General features: G+C 47.6%; 2 protein-coding genes across 5 annotated transcripts in view; one reads left to right on the top strand and one right to left on the bottom strand.

Annotated features, from left to right (window-relative positions):
- Window positions 1-9,176, bottom strand: part of LOC149979023 (uncharacterized) — a 12,503-nt gene extending 3,327 nt beyond the window's left edge. Inside the window, exons 1-2 of the mRNA XM_090197792.1 lie at window positions 8,744-9,176; window positions 195-342 (exon numbers count right to left, since the gene is read on the bottom strand). Of these exons, the coding sequence (XP_090053918.1) occupies window positions 195-318 (124 nt within the window). The 5' untranslated portion in view covers window positions 319-342; window positions 8,744-9,176. The remainder of the gene's footprint in view (window positions 1-194; window positions 343-8,743) is intronic.
- A 4,040-nt stretch (window positions 9,177-13,216) lies between these two features.
- ift70 (intraflagellar transport 70) overlaps window positions 13,217-18,935 on the top strand; it is a 45,304-nt gene continuing 39,585 nt past the window's right edge. Inside the window, exons 1-3 of one of the 4 annotated variants that reach the window (XM_090197788.1) lie at window positions 13,217-13,581; window positions 13,921-13,986; window positions 14,691-14,900. In XM_090197788.1, coding sequence (XP_090053914.1) covers window positions 13,528-13,581; window positions 13,921-13,986; window positions 14,691-14,900 — 330 coding nt within the window. In that variant the 5' untranslated portion in view covers window positions 13,217-13,527. Of the gene's footprint in view, window positions 13,582-13,920; window positions 13,987-14,690; window positions 15,060-18,935 lie in introns of all 4 variants that reach the window. The other 3 variants (XM_090197789.1, XM_090197791.1, XM_090197790.1) reach the window with 3 other exon arrangements.

Here is an 18,935-nt window from a genome sequence, read left to right as displayed (position 1 = left end):
TAACAGGATAGTATTTCTGTCTCTCACATTGTGATTCCACAAAACTGAATTCATTTCACCAACACTGTTTTGTCATTTACACACAGCAGTAAAGACAAGAGACCACGTCCCCAGTGTCTCCCTATCCCCTGTGCACTCTGTATGGAATACAGGGAGACATTTAGGACACGTCCCAGGAAACATCAAAAGCTCACAGCCAGCCTTGTAGTTCCATTCGTCTGTGGTTGCCGGGCGACGCTGGCTCCTCTGTCCCATCACCGCTGCCGTGGCGACGACCAGGAGCAGCAGCAGCAGCGTCATGCCTTGCTTGGGTACCATGGCTACGGTCTGTCACACCCACACCTGTAAGGAGTACCAGAAGGGAGATGGAAGAAAGTTCTGATCACAAATTACACCCTATGTCATATACAGCCCACTATTGTTTACCAGAGCCCAATGGTCATGTATAGTACACTACTTAGGGCTCTGGTCAAAAGCAGTGCACTATGTAGGGAATAGGGTGCCATAGGGCTCTGGTCTAAAGTAGTGCACTATGTAGGGAATAGGGTGCCATAGGGCTCTGGTCTAAAGTAGTGCACTATGTAGGAAACAGGGTGTCATGTGGGACACCGCCATACTGATGTAAGGACAGTGTTGTGATTTGAACCTACTGGTTGAGGTCAGGATGTGGAAAGGTGAAGCTGACCCAAGCTGACATCTATGGAGACCACAGACAGGTCAAAGGATGGCTTCCATAGGGCTCTGGGTTGAAGGGTTTGTCTGTTGTCCTGTAGCTCATTCAATGGGATGGAGAATCCAGTGTGTTCTGGATATTCTTTAATGGTTGATTCTAAGATTTGTATTTGATCATGTATATGGTATTGTTGTTTGTTATAGGGCCAAAAAGGTTGGAGAAGTGGTTTACCCATACATCTCCGTTTTGGATAGATAACTGATAACGGATAAAGATGGCGCCCAAGAACATAACGCTGACGTTTCACATCCTCCCAACCATTTGCTCAATTTTTTTTATTTTTTTCGCGTTTTTGTGTAACTTATTTTTTAACTTATTGTGTACATAATGTTACTGCTACCGTCTCTTATGACCGAAAATAGCTTCTGGACATCAGAAACGCGATTACTCACCGCGGACTGGAAGAAACTTTCTCCTTTAATGAGTCCGACCTGCTTTCACTGGACAGGCTCAGATCCACACCTTCTGTGCGAAGAAAAGGTGCCGGAAAAGGGGACTCATATCGGGGATCCTTCTGAGAAGCCGGAGGCCAGCGAGTAAACTCCCACTGCCGTCCATTCTCCTTGCTAGCGTACAATCGTTAGAAAATAAAATTGATGACCTACAATTAAGATTATCCTACCAGCGGGACATTAAAAACTGTAACATCTTATGTTTCACCGAGACGTGGCTGAACGAAAAAACGGACAATATAGAGCTGGTGGGATTTTCCATGCACCAGCAGAACAGAGACACTACCTCTGTTAAGACAAGGGGTGGGGGTGTGTGTATTTTTTTCAATAACAGCTTGTGCGCGATGTCTAATATTAAAGAAGCGAAGCTGGCACTAAGACCGCTCTCAACTAACTCTATAAGGCCATAAGCAAACAAGAAAATGCTCACCCAGGTGCGGTGCTCCTAGTGGCTGAAGACGTTAATGCAGGCCACATTTTTACCAGCATGTCACATGTGCAACCAGGGAAGAAAATAAAACCTAGACCACCTTTACTCCACACACAGAGGTGCATACAAAGCTCTCCCCCGCCCTCCATTTGGCAAATCTGACCACAATTCTATCCTCCTAATTCCTGTTTACAAGCAAAAACGAAAGCAGAAAGTACCAGTGACTCGCTCAATACGGAAGTGGTCAGATGACGCAGATGCTACACTACAGGACTGCACAGACTGGAATATGTTCCGGGATTCATCCAATGGCATTGAGGAATACACCACCTCAGTCATCAATAAGTGCATCGATGACGTCGTCCCCACAGTGACTGTACGTACATATCCCAACCAGAAGCTATGGATTACAGGCAACATCAGCATCGAGCTAAAGGCTAGAGCTGCTGCTTTCAAGGAGCGGGAGACCAATCCGGACGCTTATAAGAAATCCCACTACGCCCTCAGACGAACCATCAAACAAGCAAAGCGTCAATACAGGATTAAGATTGAATCCTACTACACCGGCTCTGACGCTCGTTAGATGTAGCAGGGCTTGAAAACTATTACGGACTACAAAGGGAAATCCAGACGTGAGCTGCCCAGTGACGCAAGCCTACCAGACAAGCTAAATGCCTTTTATGCTCGCTTCGAGGCAAGCAACACTGAAGCATGCACGAGAGCACCAGCTGTTCTGGATGACTGTGTGATAATGCTCTCGGTAGCCGATGTGAACAAAACCTTTAAACAGGTCAACATTCACATAGCCGCTGGGCCAGACGGATTACCAGGACGTGCACTCAACGCAGGCGAGGACCAACTGTCAAGTGTCTTCACTGACATTTTCAACCTCTCTCTGACCGAGTCTGTAATACCCACATGTTTCAAGCAGACCACCATAGTACCTGTGCCCAAGGAAGCGAATGTAACCTACCTAAATGATTACCGCCCAGTGGCACTCAAAGGCTGGTCATGGCTCACATCATCTGCATCCTCCCTGAAACCCTAGACCCACTCCAATTTGAATACCGCCCCAACAGATCCACAGATGACGCAATCTCAATCGCACTCCACAGCTAAGGACTCTGGGACTAAGCACCTCCCTCTGCAACTGGATTCTGGACTTCCTGACGAGCCGCCCCCAGTTGGTAAGAGTAGGCAACAACGTGTCTGCCACTCTGATCCTTAACACTGGGGCCCCTCAGGGGTGTGTACTTAGTCCCCTCCTGTATTCCCTGTTCACCCACAACTGTGTGGCCAAACACGACTCCAACACCATCATTAAGTTGGCTGACAACACAACACCGACAACGATGAGACGGCCTATAAGGAGGAGGTCAGAGAACTGGCAGTGTGGTGCCAGGACAACAACCACTCCCTCAATGTGAGCAAGACAAAGGAGCTGATCGTGGACTACACGAAAAGGCGGGCCAAACAGGCCCCCATTAACAACGTCAGGGCTGTAGTGGAGTGGGTCGAGAGGTTCAACTTCCTTGGTGTCCACATCACCAACAAACTATCATGGTCCAAACATACCAAGACAGTCGTGAAGAGGGCACGACAAACCCTTTTCCCCATCAGGAGACTGAAAAGATTTGGCATGCGCCCCCAGATCCTCAAAAGGTTCTACAGCTGCACCATCGAGAGCATCCGGGCCGGTAGCATCACCGCCTGGTATGGCAACTGCTCGGCATCTGACCATAAGGTGCTACAGAGGGTAGTGCGAACGGCCCATTACATCACTGGGGCCAAGCTTCCTGCCATCCAGGACCGATATAATAGGCGGTGTCAGAGGAAAGCCCATAAAATTGTCAGAGACTCCAGTCGCCCAAGTCATAGACTGTTTTCTCTGCTACCGCACGGCAAGCGGTACCGGAGCGCCAAGTCTAGGAACAAAAGGCTCCTCAACAGCTTCTACCCCCAAGCCATAAGACTGCTGAACAATTTATAAAATCGCCACTGGACAATTTACATTGACTCGGTACCCTCTGTTTATAACCTCCACACTGACTCAGTACCGGTACCCCCTGTATATAACCTCCACACTGACTCAGTACCGGTGCCCCCTGTATATAACCTCCACACTGACTCAGTACCGGTACCCCCTGTATATAACCTCCACATTGACTCAGTACCGGTACCCCCTGTATATAACCTCCACACTGACTCAGTACCGGTGCCCCCTGTATATAACCTCCACACTGACTCAGTACCGGTACCCCCTGTATATAACCTCCACATTGACTCAGTACCGGTACCCCCTGTATATAGCCTCCACACTGACTCGGTACCGGTACCCCCTGTACATAACCTCCACACTGACTCAGTACTGGTATCCCCTGTATATAACCTCCACATTGACTCAGTACCGGTACCCCCTGTATATAACCTCCACACTGACTCAGTACCGGTACCCCCTGTATATAACCTCCACATTGACTCAGTACCGGTACCCCCTGTATATAGCCTCCACACTGACTCGGTACCGGTACCCCCTGTATATAACCTCCACACTGACTCAGTACTGGTACCCCCTGTATATAACCTCCACACTGACTCAGTACCGGTACCCCCTGTATATAGCCTCCACACTGACTCGGTACCGGTACCCCCTGTATATAACCTCCACATTGACTCAGTACCGGTACCCCCTGTATATAACCTCCACACTGACTCAGTACCGGTACCCCCTGTATATAACCTCCACATTGACTCAGTACCGGTACCCCCTGTATATAACCTCCACACTGACTCAGTACCGGTACCCCCTGTATATAACCTCCACACTGACTCAGTACCGGTACCCCCTGTATATAACCTCCACACTGACTCAGTACCGGTACCCCCTGTATATAACCTCCATACTGACTCAGTACCGGTGCCTCGTTATTCTTATTGTGTTACTTTTTACCTTAGTCTACTTGGTAAATATTTTCTTCTTCTTGAACTACACTGTTGGTTAAGGGCTTGTCAGTAAAGCATTTCACTGTGAGGTCTACACTGTTGGTTAAGGGCTTGTCAGTAAGCATTTCACTGTAAGGTCTACACTGTTGGTTAAGGGCTTGTCAGTAAGCATTTCACAGTGAGGGCTACACTGTTGGTTAAGGGCTTGTAAGTCAGCATTTCACTGTAAGGTCTACACTGTTGGTTAAGGGCTTGTCAGTAAGCATTTCACTGTGAGGTCTACACTGTTGGTTAAGGGCTTGTCAGTAAAGCATTTCACTGTAAGGTCTACACTGTTGGTTAAGGGCTTGTCAGTAAGCATTTCACTGTAAGGTCTACACTGTTGGTTAAGGGCTTGTCAGTAAGCATTTCACTGTAAGGTCTACACTGTTGGTTAAGGGCTTGTCAGTAAGCATTTCACTGTAAGGTCTACACTGTTGGTTAAGGGCTTGTAAGTAAAGCATTTCACTGTGAGGTCTACACTGTTGGTTAAGGGCTTGTCAGTAAAGCATTTCACTGTAAGGTCTACACTGTTGGTTAAGGGCTTGTCAGTAAGCATTTCACAGTGAGGGCTACACTGTTGGTTAAGGGCTTGTAAGTCAGCATTTCACTGTAAGGTCTACACTGTTGGTTAAGGGCTTGTCAGTAAGCATTTCACTGTGAGGTCTACACTGTTGGTTAAGGGCTTGTCAGTAAAGCATTTCACTGTGAGGTCTACACTGTTGGTTAAGGGCTTGTCAGTAAGCATTTCACTGTAAGGTCTACACTGTTGGTTAAGGGCTGGTCAGTAAAGCATTTCACTGTGAGGTCTACACTGTTGGTTAAGGGCTGGTCAGTAAAGCATTTCACTGTGAGGTCTACACTGTTGGTTAAGGGCTGGTCAGTAAAGCATTTCACTGTGAGGTCTACACTGTTGGTTAAGGGCTGGTCAGTAAAGCATTTCACTGTGAGGTCTACACTGTTGGTTAAGGGCTGGTCAGTAAAGCATTTCACTGTGAGGTCTACACTGTTGGTTAAGGGCTGGTCAGTAAAGCATTTCACTGTGAGGTCTACACTGTTGGTTAAGGGCTGGTCAGTAAGCATTTCACTGTGAGGTCTACACTGTTGGTTAAGGGCTGGTCAGTAAAGCATTTCACTGTGAGGTCTACACTGTTGGTTAAGGGCTGGTCAGTAAAGCATTTCACTGTAAGGTCTACACTGTTGGTTAAGGGCTGGTCAGTAAAGCATTTCACTGTAAGGTCTACACTGTTGGTTAAGGGCTGGTCAGTAAAGCATTTCACTGTAAGGTCTACACTGTTGGTTAAGGGCTTGTCAGTAAAGCATTTCACTGTAAGGTCTACACTGTTGGTTAAGGGCTTGTCAGTAAGCATTTCACTGTAAGGTCTACACTGTTGGTTAAGGGCTTGTCAGTAAGCATTTCACTGTAAGGTCTACACTGTTGGTTAAGGGCTTGTAAGTAAAGCATTTCACGGTAAGGTCTACACTGTTGGTTAAGGGCTTTTAAGTCAGCATTTCACTGTAAGGTCTACACTGTTGGTTAAGGGCTTGTAAGTAAAGCATTTCACTGTGAGGTCTACACTGTTGGTTAAGGGCTTTTAAGTGAGCATTTCACTGTAAGGTCTACACTGTTGGTTAAGGGCTTTTAAGTGAGCATTTCACTGTAAGGTCTACACTGTTGGTCAAGGGCTTTTAAGTGAGCATTTCACTGTGAGGTCTACACTGTTGGTTAAGGGCTTGTCAGTGAGCATTTCACTGTAAGGTCTACACTGTTGGTTAAGGGCTTGTAAGTGAGCATTTCACTGTAAGGTCTACACTGTTGGTTAAGGGCTGGTCAGTAAAGCATTTCACGGTAAAGTCTACACTGTTGGTTAAGGGCTTGTAAGTGAGCATTTCACTGTAAGGTCTACACTGTTGGTTAAGGGCTTGTCAGTGAGCATTTCACTGTAAGGTCTACACTGTTGGTTAAGGGCTTGTAAGTGAGCATTTCACTGTAAGGTCTACACTGTTGGTTAAGGGCTTGTAAGTGAGCATTTCACTGTAAGGTCTACACTGTTGGTTAAGGGCTTGTCAGTGAGCATTTCACTGTAAGTTCTACACTGTTGGTTAAGGGCTTGTCAGTGAGCATTTCACTGTAAGGTCTACACTGTTGGTTAAGGGCTTGTCAGTGAGCATTTCACTGTAAGGTCTACACTGTTGGTTAAGGGCTTGTCAGTGAGCATTTCACTGTAAGAGGAGAGGCGAGAAGGATCAGAGGACCAAAATGTGGCGTGGTAAGTGTCCATGGTAAAATCTTTAATAAAGAAAGACTGAACACTATACAAACGAGGAACAAAAACAATAAACCAAATTCGACCGTGAAGCTACAAAATGAGACCTGTGCTGAAACAAGCCATCAACATAGCCAATCACCCACAAACAAACAGTGCAACCCAGGCTACCTAAGTATGATTCTCAATCAGAGACAACTAATGACACCTGCCTCTGATTGAGAACCATACTAGGCCGAAAACATAGAAATGCCCCAAAACATAGAAAAACAAACATAGACTGCCCACCCAACTCACGCCCTGACCATACTAAATAAATACAAAACAAAGGAAATAAAGGTCAGAACGTGACAACTGTAAAGTCTACACTTGTTGTATTCGGCGCGTGTGACAAATACCGTTTTTGATTTGATAACTCTTCGATAACATTCTATGGATTCTTCAAATACATTGAGTTGATTTCTGACATGATGTTTTCTATTTGTCTGTAGTGTATTTCTGTGTTGTTTTAGTGACTCACCGTAGTGAAGGCGTAGGCTGAGGTTTTCTGAGGTTTTCTGAGTCTACAGAGATATTCTCTCTCTCTCTTTTTCTCTCTCCCCCTCTCGCTTTCTCTCTCTTTCTCTCTCTTTTTCTCTCTCCCCCTCTCGCTTTCTCTCTCTTTCTCTCTCTTTTTCTTTCTTTCTTTCTGTCTGTCTTTCTTTCTTTCATTCTTTCTCACTCTCTCTCTCTCTCTCTCTCTCTTTCCCCTCTCTCTCTCTCTTTCCGTGCCTCTATGCTTCAGTTCCTCTCTTTCTTGTTATTCATATCGCTCACTCTGTGCATGTCCGTGCAGATTCCCTCCCTGAAGATATTCATTATAGACTCCCTGTCTTCATTAACACAATCATATTTGCGTTTTTAGTTCTGTGATACATTCCACTGAGGGTAAATGTGAACGTGTTCCAACTGGTACCCTGCTCCCTATAGTGACGGGCCCTGGTCCTGGTACCCTGCTCCCTATAGTGACGGGCCCTGGTCCTGGTACCCTGCTCCCTATAGTGACGGGCCCTGGTCATGGTACACTGCTCCCTATAGGGACGGGCCCTGGTCATGGTACCCTGCTCCCTATAGTGACGGGCCCTGGTCCTGGTACCCTGCTCCCTATAGGGACGGGCCCTGGTCCTGGTACCCTGCTCCCTATAGTGACGGGCCCTGGTCCTGGTACCCTGCTCCCTATAGTGACGGGCCCTGGTCCTGGTACCCTGCTCCCTATAGTGACGGGCCCTGGTCATGGTACCCTGCTCCCTATAGTGACGGGCCCTGGTCCTGGTACCCTGCTCCCTATAGGGATGGGCCCTGGTCCTGGTACCCTGCTCCCTATAGTGACGGGCCCTGGTCCTGGTACCCTGCTCCCTATAGTGACGGTACTGTGAACGTTTTCATGCATACAGTCTGTGAAGCAGTTACTGTGAACGTTGTCATGCATACAGTCTGTGAAGCAGTTACTGTGAACGTTTTCATGCATACAGTCTGTGAAGCAGTTACTGTGAACGTTGTCATGCATACAGTCTGTGAAGCAGTTACTGGGAACGTTTTCATGCATACAGTCTGTGAAGCAGTTACTGGGAACGTTGTCATGCATACAGTCTGTGAAGCAGATACTGTGAACGTTGTCATGCATACAGTCTGTGAAGCAGATACTGTGAACGTTTTCATGCATACAGTCTGTGACACAGTTACTGTGAACGTTTTCAGGGCCCGTTTCCCGGACACAGATTAAGTGCTGGACTAGAGTGTATGCTCAATACACTTCATTGAAAGGGACTAGGACTAATCTGTGTCCAGGTACCCAGCCAAGACCTCAAAGAGCAGAGAACTAGTCACCTGATGTACGTACCTGGTTGATGAAGATAGTGTTTTCCCTGTATGTCAACTCCTACTGCTTCTTCACTGGGCCTCCGTCTCAACTCCTACTGCTTCTTCACTGGGCCTCCGTCTCAACTCTTACTGCTTCTTCACTAGGCCTCAGTCTCAACTCCTACTGAGTCTGCCACAACAGCAGCACACAGGATAGCTCTCTGACTGCCTTGGGCTTCATTATATAAACAGAGAGCACACACCCTCTACACACACAAACATACACACACACACACACACACAGAGAAAGAGAGAGAGAGAGAGAGAGAGAGAGAGAGAGAGAGAGACTCCTTGGCGGTGCCGTGTGGGGAGTGTGGTTTGGATTATTCCTGCCCTCGGGTCCACTGTGTTCTGAATGTGGGATATTCTGTTCCAACTGTGTTCATCTCTCTCTCTCTTTCACACTCAGTTCTGTCCTGAGTGTGTTTTAGCCCATACATGTTTCTGAGCAGAGGCACAACGAAATTAACCCATAGAATGACATATATCCCACATTCCTGCCAACCCCTCTTTAACGCTACTGCTACTCTCTGTTCATCATATATGCATAGTCACTTTAACCAGATCTACATACTACCTCAATCAGCCTGACTAACCGGTGTCTGTATGTAGCCTCTCTACTGTTATAGCCTCGCTACTGTTATAGCCTCTCTACTGTTATAGCCTCGCTACTGTTATAGCCTCGCTACTGTTATAGCCTCGCTACTGTATATAGCCTCTCTACTGTATATAGCCTCGCTACTGTATATAGCCTCTCTACTGTATATAGCCTCTCTACTGTATATAGCCTCTCTACTGTTATAGCCTCGCTACTGTTATAGCCTCTCTACTGTATATAGCCTCTCTACTGTTATAGCCTCTCTACTGTATATAGCCTCTCTACTGTACATAGCATCTCTACTGTCTATAGCCTCTCTACTGTCTATAGCCTCTCTACTGTATATAGCCTCTCTACTGTATATAGCCTCTCTACTTTTATAGCCTCTCTACTGTATATAGCCTCTCTACTGTATATAGCCTCTCTACTGTTATAGCCTCTCTACTGTATATAGCCTCTCTACTGTATATAGCCTCTCTACTGTATATAGCCTCTCTACTGTATATAGCCTCGCTACTGTATATAGCCTCTCTACTGTATATAGCCTCTCTACTGTATATAGCCTCTCTACTGTATATAGCCTCTCTACTGTATATAGCCTCGCTACTGTATAGAGCCTCTCTACTGTATATAGCCTCTCTACTGTATATAGCCTCTCTACTGTATATAGCCTCTCTACTGTATATAGCCTCTCTACTGTATATAGCCTCTCTACTATATATAGCCTCTCTACTGTTATAGCCTCTCTACTGTATATAGCCTCTCTACTGTATATAGCCTCTCTACTGTATATAGCCTCTCTACTGTATATAGCCTCTCTACTGTATATAGCCTCTCTACTGTTATAGCCTCTCTACTGTATATAGCCTCTCTACTGTATATAGCCTCTCTACTGTATATAGCCTCTCTACTGTATATAGCCTCTCTACTGTATATAGCCTCTCTACTGTTATAGCCTCTCCACTGTATATAGCCTCTCTACTGTATATAGCCTCTCTACTGTATATAGCCTCTCTACTGTATATAGCCTCTCTACTGTATATAGCCTCTCTACTGTATATAGCCTCTCTACTGTATATAGCCTCTCTACTGTTATAGCCTCTCTACTGTATATAGCCTCTCTACTGTATATAGCCTCTCTACTGTATATAGCCTCTCTACTGTATATAGCCTCTCTACTGTTATAGCCTCTCTACTGTATATAGCCTCTCTACTGTATATAGCCTCTCTACTGTATATAGCCTCTCTACTGTATATAGCCTCTCTACTGTATATAGCCTCTCTACTGTATATAGCCTCTCTACTGTATATAGCCTCTCTACTGTATATAGCCTCTCTACTGTATATAGCCTGTATTTTTTACTGTTGTTTTTATTTCTTTACTTATCTATTGTTCACCTAATACCTTTTTCTGCACTGTTGGTTAGAGGCTGTAAGTCAGCATTTCACTGTAAGGTCTACATCTGTTGTATTCGGCGCACGTGACAAATTAACTTGGATTTGATTTGATTTAAACACTAATTTCATTGGATATCTGTGCCTCGACCACTCTCACTGATCTACACTGACATCACTGTTTCTCGGATTAAATTTGTCCCATTTGGGATGTTGGTTGTTGACACCGGACTGTATTTTGATGAACCTTTATTTAGTAGAGTCCAAACTGTGAAAAGGTGGTTGTTACTGTGAGTGACCTGTCAATAGTATAGATGTAGGCCTGTTGTTACTGTGAGTGACCTGTCAATAGTATAGATGTAGGCCTGTTGTTACTGTGAGTGACCTGTCAATAGTATAGATGTAGGCCTGTTGTTACTGTGAGTGACCTGTCAATAGTATAGATGTAGGCCTGTTGTTACTGTGAGTGACCTGTCAATAGTATAGATGTAGGCCTGTTGTTACTGTGAGTGACTTGTCAATAGTATAGATGTAAGCCTGTTGTTACTGTGAGGGACCTGTCAATAGTATAGATGTAAGCCTGTTGTTACTGTGAGTGACCTGTCAATAGTATAGATGTAGACCTGTTGTTACTGTGAGGGACCTGTCAATAGTATAGATGTAAGCCTGTTGTTACTGTGAGTGACCTGTCAATAGTATAGATGTAGAACTATTGTTACTGTGAGTGACCTGTCAATAGTATAGATGTAGAACTATTGTTACTGTGAGTGACCTGTCAGTAGTATAGTTGTAAGCCTGTTGTTACTGTGAGTGACCTGTCAATAGTATAGATGTAAGCCTGTTGTTACTGTGAGTGACCTGTCAATAGTATAGATGTAAGCCTGTTGTTACTGTGAGTGACCTGTCAATAGTATAGATGTAAGCCTGTTGTTACTGTGAGTGACCTGTCAATAGTATAGATGTAAGCCTGTTGTTACTGTGAGTGACCTGTCAATAGTATAGATGTAAGCCTGTTGTTACTGTGAGTGACCTGTCAATAGTATAGATGTAAGCCTGTTGTTACTGTGAGTGCAAACCACATAGACTGGGCCCAATCAGAGGATAATATATTTTATTTTTGAATTGTTCAATCAAATACACCGTATGGTAGTCTGAGGATAAATGTTTTAATGATATTGTGGAAGGTGGGTTACATTCATAATCAGTTCCAGTTAGTCTATGATTTGTACCTGTATAATCATCAATAAATTAAAAGCTTTCCCTGAGGTGTATCCTTGGGTGGCATTCTTCAGAAGCCAGCTGTTCATACACATGCCTTGCCTGAAGCAGGTACACACCATAGAGAATGATAGAGACAACAGACACCCTCCGGGGGGCAGTAAATCACCAACCATGTCTTTATACCTGTTCAGACAACACCCTCCAGGGGGCAGTAAATCACCAACCTTGTCTTTATACCCGTTCAGACAACACCCTCCAGGGGGCAGTATATCACCAACCTTGTCTTTATACCTGTTCAGACAACACCCTCCAGGGGGCAGTATATCACCAACCTTGTCTTTATACCTGTTCAGACAACACCCTCCAGGGGGCAGTATGCACACTTTTAGTTTGTATACTATCTACAGTGATTATGACAGTCCACCACAACCTAATAATAATAATTTATTAAAACTTCTATAGAGTGGCCTCCCGGGTGGCGCAGTGGGGAAGGGCGCTGTACTTCAGCGCTAGCTGTGCCACCAGAGACTCTGGGTTCGCTCTGTCGCAACCGGCCGCGACCGGGAGGTCCGTGGGACGACGCACAATTGGCCTAGCGTCGTCCAGGTTAGGGAGGGTTTGGCCGGTAGGGATATCCTTGTCTCACTTCTGTGGCGGGCCGGGCGCAGTGCGCGCTAACCAAGGTCGCCAGGTGCACGTTGTTTCCTCCGACACCATTGGTGCGGCTGGCTTCCGGGTTGGATGCACGCTGTGTTAAGAAGCAGTGCGGCTTGGTTGGGTTGTGTATCGGAGGACGCATGACTTTCGACCTTCGTCTCTCCAGAGCCCATACGGGAGTTGTAGCGATGAGACAAGATAGTAGCTACTAACAATTGGATACCCCGAAATTGGGGAGAATAAGGGGTTACATTTTTTATAAAAAAAACTTCTATAGAGCTTTTCATTATATATATATCTCAACATATCTTGGCATGATACGGAACGGGTGGGCAGCATTAAATCTCATCAACTGGTGTTTTTCATTTATTAGATAATTGGAAAATGTTCTTTGCTGGAAAAGTGTCCTACACAAATAAATAGATAGAGGACTCATCTTTATGTGTGTTTTTTTTATCCTCCCACTGCCTTCCATTTTTTACCACATTTATTTTCATTTTTAGAGCGGCCACTTTAAATTCTAGTCAATATAATGGATAGTCTGCTACAACCCATAGGAGTCCCCACCCAGTTGACTACTTTAAAATGGCAGAAGAATGGTGGAAGCCTTCAATGGTGCTGCCCATACTATAGCAGCCTTTTGGCCACTAAAGGTCTCTGTCAATCTCTATGGTAATAGCTCACAACAGACGCTCCTCCGTCTTAAAGTTATTCAACGTCGGGGTTTCCGTTTCCGGTACGGTTGCTAAGTAACACTTCCTGTGCGTTGAATGTGTAGAAAAGTAAATAACGCCTAAACATGGTGCACTAATTGGGATTATTGGTGAATCGGCAATAATTTTTCGCGTGAAAATAGTCTTACCTTTGAGAACTGTAGATTTAGCGGCAAAATCATGACACTGACAACGATTAAAGACGGCGAATACACCGCCACCGTCTACAAAATGGTGAGAAGTTGGTCGCTTGCATAGCTACCATGGATACTAACGCTAGCCATGATAGCTAGCTAGCTGATAATGAAACTGGTTATTTTAACTTGTGGTATTTTATCAAGTTGTCATGTTGATTATATAGCGAATTCCAGCTAGCTAACGTCACAATACGAATTTCACAAATTGGGGCTATAGCAAGCTAGCTAACTTTGATTAAGCTAGCCTGACAGACCCTTCAATTTCAAGGCTCAGGCTATAGCCTAACGCTAGCTAACGAACTGAGTGTGACAACATAGCTAGCTAGATAGCTCATGTATTATTTTATAACTAGCTGCTAACTCTGTTCTCCTATAGATCAAAGATGGGCGGTATGGAGAGGCTATCCACATCCTCAGCAATGAACTGCAGAAACAGATGAAGGTAGTGAGTGAGTGTGTGTGTCTGTCTGTGTGTGTGTGTGCTCCCAGATCTGTTGTCTCCTTCTATAGCTTGGTCCCAGATCTGTCGTCTCCTTCTATAGCCTGGTCCCAGATCTGTTGTCTCCTTCTATAGCCTGGTCCCAGATCTGATGTCTCCTTCTATAGCCTGGTCCCAGATCTGTTGTCTCCTTCTATAGCCTGGTCCCAGATCTGTTGTCTCCTTCTATAGCCTGGTCCCAGATCTGTTGTCTCCTTCTATAGCCTGGTCCCAGGTCTGTCGTCTCCTTCTATAGCCTGGTCCCAGATCTGTTGTCTCCTTCTATAGCCTGCTCCCAGATCAGTTTGTGCTATTGCCAACTCCATTGCTGTCACCGGCAAGCCAATGTTTAGCTTGCTAATGAGTGACTTGTCATGATAGCACAAACAGACTGTCTACTACTATTTCATTGGACAATACATCTAGGGCTCGATTCAATCCGTATTGGCAAAGTTCATCGCTATAGCGTTCTTGAAAATTGAAAGGTCATTTTCGATTACCTTTAGCCAATATATGCAGCGTTTACCGTGACTGCAGTCTCATGGAATGCGGGAACATTACCTTTAAATGTCAATCACCATATAATGCTGAACTTGGGCGATATGGATTGAATGGAGCCCGTAATCTTCTTATTCTCCTCCTCCTCTACCTTCTCCTCCTCCTCCCAGTCACGGGCAGCCCTGTCTCTGCTAGGCTACTGCTACTACCACATGCAGGACTTCACCAACGCAGCAGAGTGCTATGAGCAGCTGACTCAGCTACACCCCGAGGTGGAGGAGTACAAGCTGTATTACGCCCAGTCTCTGTACGGGGCCTGTGCCTACCCCGAGGCCATGAAGGCTACCTTTCTATTGGACAACCCTACCAGCCACACCAAGGTACACTTCCGACATGAAGTTATAATACCAAGGTTGAGGTAGAATCAGTGCTTCATTTGAGCCGGATCCTGCCACAACAGGACACAGAACCTCTCAGTTTTGGACTGTTTTGTTCTGGAACCTATTTACCAGGATCCGGAACCTCTCCTGCCCCACCAGGTAGAGTTATAATGTTTTACTACCAGGTAGAGTTATAATGTTTACTACCAGGTAGAGTTATAATGTTTTACTACCAGGTAGAGTTATAATGTTTACTACCAGGTAGAGTTATAATGTTTACTACCAGGTAGAGTTATAATGTTTACTACCAGGTAGAGTTATAATGTTTACTACCAGGTAGAGTTAGAAAGTTTACTACCAGACAGAGTTATAATGTTTACTACCAGGTAGAGTTATAATGTTTACTACCAGGTAGAGTTATAATGTTTACTACCAGGTAGAGTTATAATGTTTACTACCAGGTAGAGTTATAATGTTTACTACCAGCCCCACCAGGTAGAGTTATAATGTTTACTACCAGGTAGAGTTATAATGTTTACTACCAGGTAGAGTTGTAATGTTTACTACCAGGTAGAGTTATAATGTTTACTACCAGGTAGAGTTATAATGTTTACTACCAGGTAGAGTCATAATCTTTACTACCAGGCAGAGTTATAATGTTTACTACCAGGTAGAGTTATAATGTTTACTACCAGCCCCACCAGGTAGAGTTATAATGTTTACTACCAGGTAGAGTTATAATGTTTTACTACCAGGTAGAGTTATAATGTTTACTACCAGGTAGAGTTATAATGTTTACTACCAGGTAGAGTTATAATGTTTACTACCAGCCCCACCAGGTAGAGTTATAATGTTTACTACCAGGTAGAGTTATAATGTTTACTACCAGGTAGAGTTGTAATGTTTACTACCAGGTAGAGTTATAATGTTTACTACCAGGTAGAGTTATAATGTTTACTACCAGGTAGAGTCATAATGTTTACTACCAGGCAGAGTTATAATGTTTACTACCAGGTAGAGTTATAATGTTTACTACCAGGTAGAGTTATAATGTTTACTACCAGGTAGAGTTTACCAGGCAGAGTTATAATGTTTACTACCAGGTAGAGTTATAATGTTTACTACCAGGTAGAGTTATAATGTTTACTACCAGGTAGAGTTATAATGTTTACTACCAGGTAGAGTAAAAATGTTTACTACCAGACCCACCAGGTAGAGTCATAATGTTTACTACCAGGTAGAGTTATAATGTTTACTACCAGGTAGAGTTATAATGTTTACTACCAGGTAGAGTCATAATCTTTACTACCAGTGTCACGTTCTGACCTCTATTTCCTTTGTTTTTGTATTTATTTAGTATGGTCAGGGCGTGAGTTGGGTGGGCAGTCTATGTTTGTTTTTCTATGTTTTGGTCTAGTTCTATGTTCGGCCTGATATGGTTCTCAATCAGAGGCAGGTGTTCGTCATTGTCTCTGATTGGGAACCATATTTAGGTAGCCTGGGTTTCACTGTGTGTTTGTGGGTGATTGTTCCTGTTTTTGTGTTTGCACCAGACAGGGCTGTTTTGAGTTCTCACGTTTCTTGTTTTTTTCCGTTAGTTTGTTCATGTATAGTGTCGTCAATAAATACAATGAACAACCACCACGCTGCGCTTTGGTCCGCCTCTACTTCACAAGAAGAGAATCGTTACAGAATCACCCACCACAACAGGACCAAGCGGTGTGGTAATGGGCAAAGGAGAAAGCAGCAGCAGGAGCAGCGCGAGGAGGTATGGACATGGGAGGACGAATTAGACGGTAAAGGACCTTGGGCTCAGCCAGGAGAGTATCGCCGCCCCAAGGAAGAACGGGAGGCGGCGAAAGCGGAGAGGCGCTGGTATGAGGAGGCAGCGCGGCGTCGTGGATGGAAGCCCGGGAGTCAGCCCCAAAAATTTCTTGGGGGGGGGCTAACAGGGAGTATGGCTACGCCAGGTAGGAGACCTGAGCCAACTTCCTGTGGTTACCGGTGGGCTAGAGAGACCGGGCAGGCACCGTGTTATGCTGTGGAGCGCACGGTGTCCCCAGTGCGGGTGCACAGCCCGGTGCGGTACATTCCAGCTCCGCGTATCGGCCGGGCTAGAGTGGGCATCGAGCCAAGTGCCATGAAGCCGGCTCTACGCATCTGGTCTCCAGTGCGTCTCCTTGGGCCGGCTTACATGGCACCAGCCTTGCGCACGGTGTCCCCGGTTCGCCTGCATAGCCCAGTGCGGGCTATTCCACCTCGCCGCACTGGCAGGGCGACCGGGACCATTCAACCGGGTAAGGTTGGGCAGGCTCGGTGCTCAAGAGCTCCAGTGCGCCTGCACGGCCCGGTCTATCCGTCACCACCTCCACACCCCAGCCCTCCGGTGGCAGCTCCCCGTACCAGGCTGTCTCTCCGGCCCATCCGTCCAGAGCCTTCCTCCTCTCCAGCGCTGCCGGAGCCTCCCGCCTGTCCGGCGCCTCTGCCGGAGCCTCCCGCCTGTCCGGCGCCTCTGCCGGAGCCTCCCGCCTGTCCGGCGCCGCTGCCGGAGCCTCCCGCCTGTCCGGCGCCTCTGCCGGAGCCTCCCGCCTGTCCGGCGCCTCTGCCGGAGCCTCCCGCCTGTCCGGCGCCTCTGCCGGAGCCTCCCGCCTGTCCGGCGCCTCTGCCGGAGCCTCCCGCCTGTCCGGCGCCTCTGCCGGAGCCTCCCGCCTGTCCGGCGCCTCTGCCGGAGCCTCCCGCCTGTCCGGCGCCTCTGCCGGAGCCTCCCGCCTGTCCGGCGCCTCTGCCGGAGCCTCCCGCCTGTCCGGCGCCTCTGCCGGAGCTTCCCGTCTGCCCGGCGCCTCTGTCGGAGCTTCGCGTCTGCCCGGCGCCATCGGAGCTTCCCGTCTGCCCAGCGCCGCCCGTCTGCCCAGCGCCGCCAGCGCCGCCCGTCTGCCCAGCGCCGCCAGCGCCGCCCGTCTGCCCAGCGCCGCCAGCGCCGCCCGTCTGCCCAGCGCCGCCAGCGCCGCCCGTCTGCCCAGCGCCGCCAGCGCCGCCCGTCTGCCCAGCGCCGCCAGCGCCGCCCGTCTGCCCAGCGCCGCCAGCGCCGCCCGTCTGCCCAGCGCCGCCAGCGCCGCCCGTCTGCCCAGCGCCGCCCGTCTGCCCAGCGCCGCCAGCGCCGCCCGTCTGCCCAGCGCCGCCAGTGCCGCCCGTCTGCCAGGAGCCGCCAGTGCCGCCCGTCAGCCAGGGGCCGCCAGTGCCGCCAGTCAGCCAGGGGCCGCCAGTCAGCCAGGGGCCGCCAGTGCCGCCAGTCAACCAGGGGCCGCCAGTGCCGCCAGTCAGCCCAGCGCCAGCGCCGCCAGTCAACCAGGGGCCGCCAGTGCCGCCAGTCAGCCAGGGGCCGCCAGTCAGCCAGGGGCCGCCAGTGCCGCCAGTCAGCCAGGGGCCGCTAGAGCCCCTCCGCCCGGAGCAGCTGTCCCTCTGTCCCGAGCAGCTGTCCCTCTGTCCCGAGCAGCTGTCCCTCTGTCCCGAGCAGCTGTCCCTCTGTCCCGAGCAGCTGTCCCTCTGTCCCGAGAAGCTGCCCCTCTGTCCCAAGCAGCCCCTCTGTCCAGTGGGGTCATTGAGAGGGGTGGGCATGGTGAGTAAGCCACGGAGGCGGACAATAAGGCGGACTGAGACAATGGCGAAGTGGGGTCCGCGTCCCGCGCCAGAGCCGCCACCGCGGACAGACGCCCACCCAGACCCTCCCCTATAGGTCAAGGTTTTGCGGCCGGAGTCCGCACCTTTGGGGGGGGGTACTGTCACGTTCTGACCTCTATTTCCTTTGTTTTTGTATTTATTTAGTATGGTCAGGGCGTGAGTTGGGTGGGCAGTCTATGTTTGTTTTTCTATGTTTTGGTCTAGTTCTATGTTCGGCCTGATATGGTTCTCAATCAGAGGCAGGTGTTCGTCATTGTCTCTGATTGGGAACCATATTTAGGTAGCCTGGGTTTCACTGTGTGTTTGTGGGTGATTGTTCCTGTTTTTGTGTTTGCACCAGACAGGGCTGTTTTGAGT

The sequence above is a fragment of the Oncorhynchus mykiss genome, chromosome 13 (genome assembly GCF_057628025.1).
Source record: "Oncorhynchus mykiss isolate SJ-2025 chromosome 13, ASM5762802v1, whole genome shotgun sequence".
In the NCBI taxonomy this organism is placed as follows: Eukaryota; Metazoa; Chordata; class Actinopteri; order Salmoniformes; family Salmonidae; genus Oncorhynchus; species Oncorhynchus mykiss.
The sequence above is the reverse complement of the archived record's forward strand: the minus strand, read 5'-3'. Positions and strand labels throughout refer to the sequence as shown.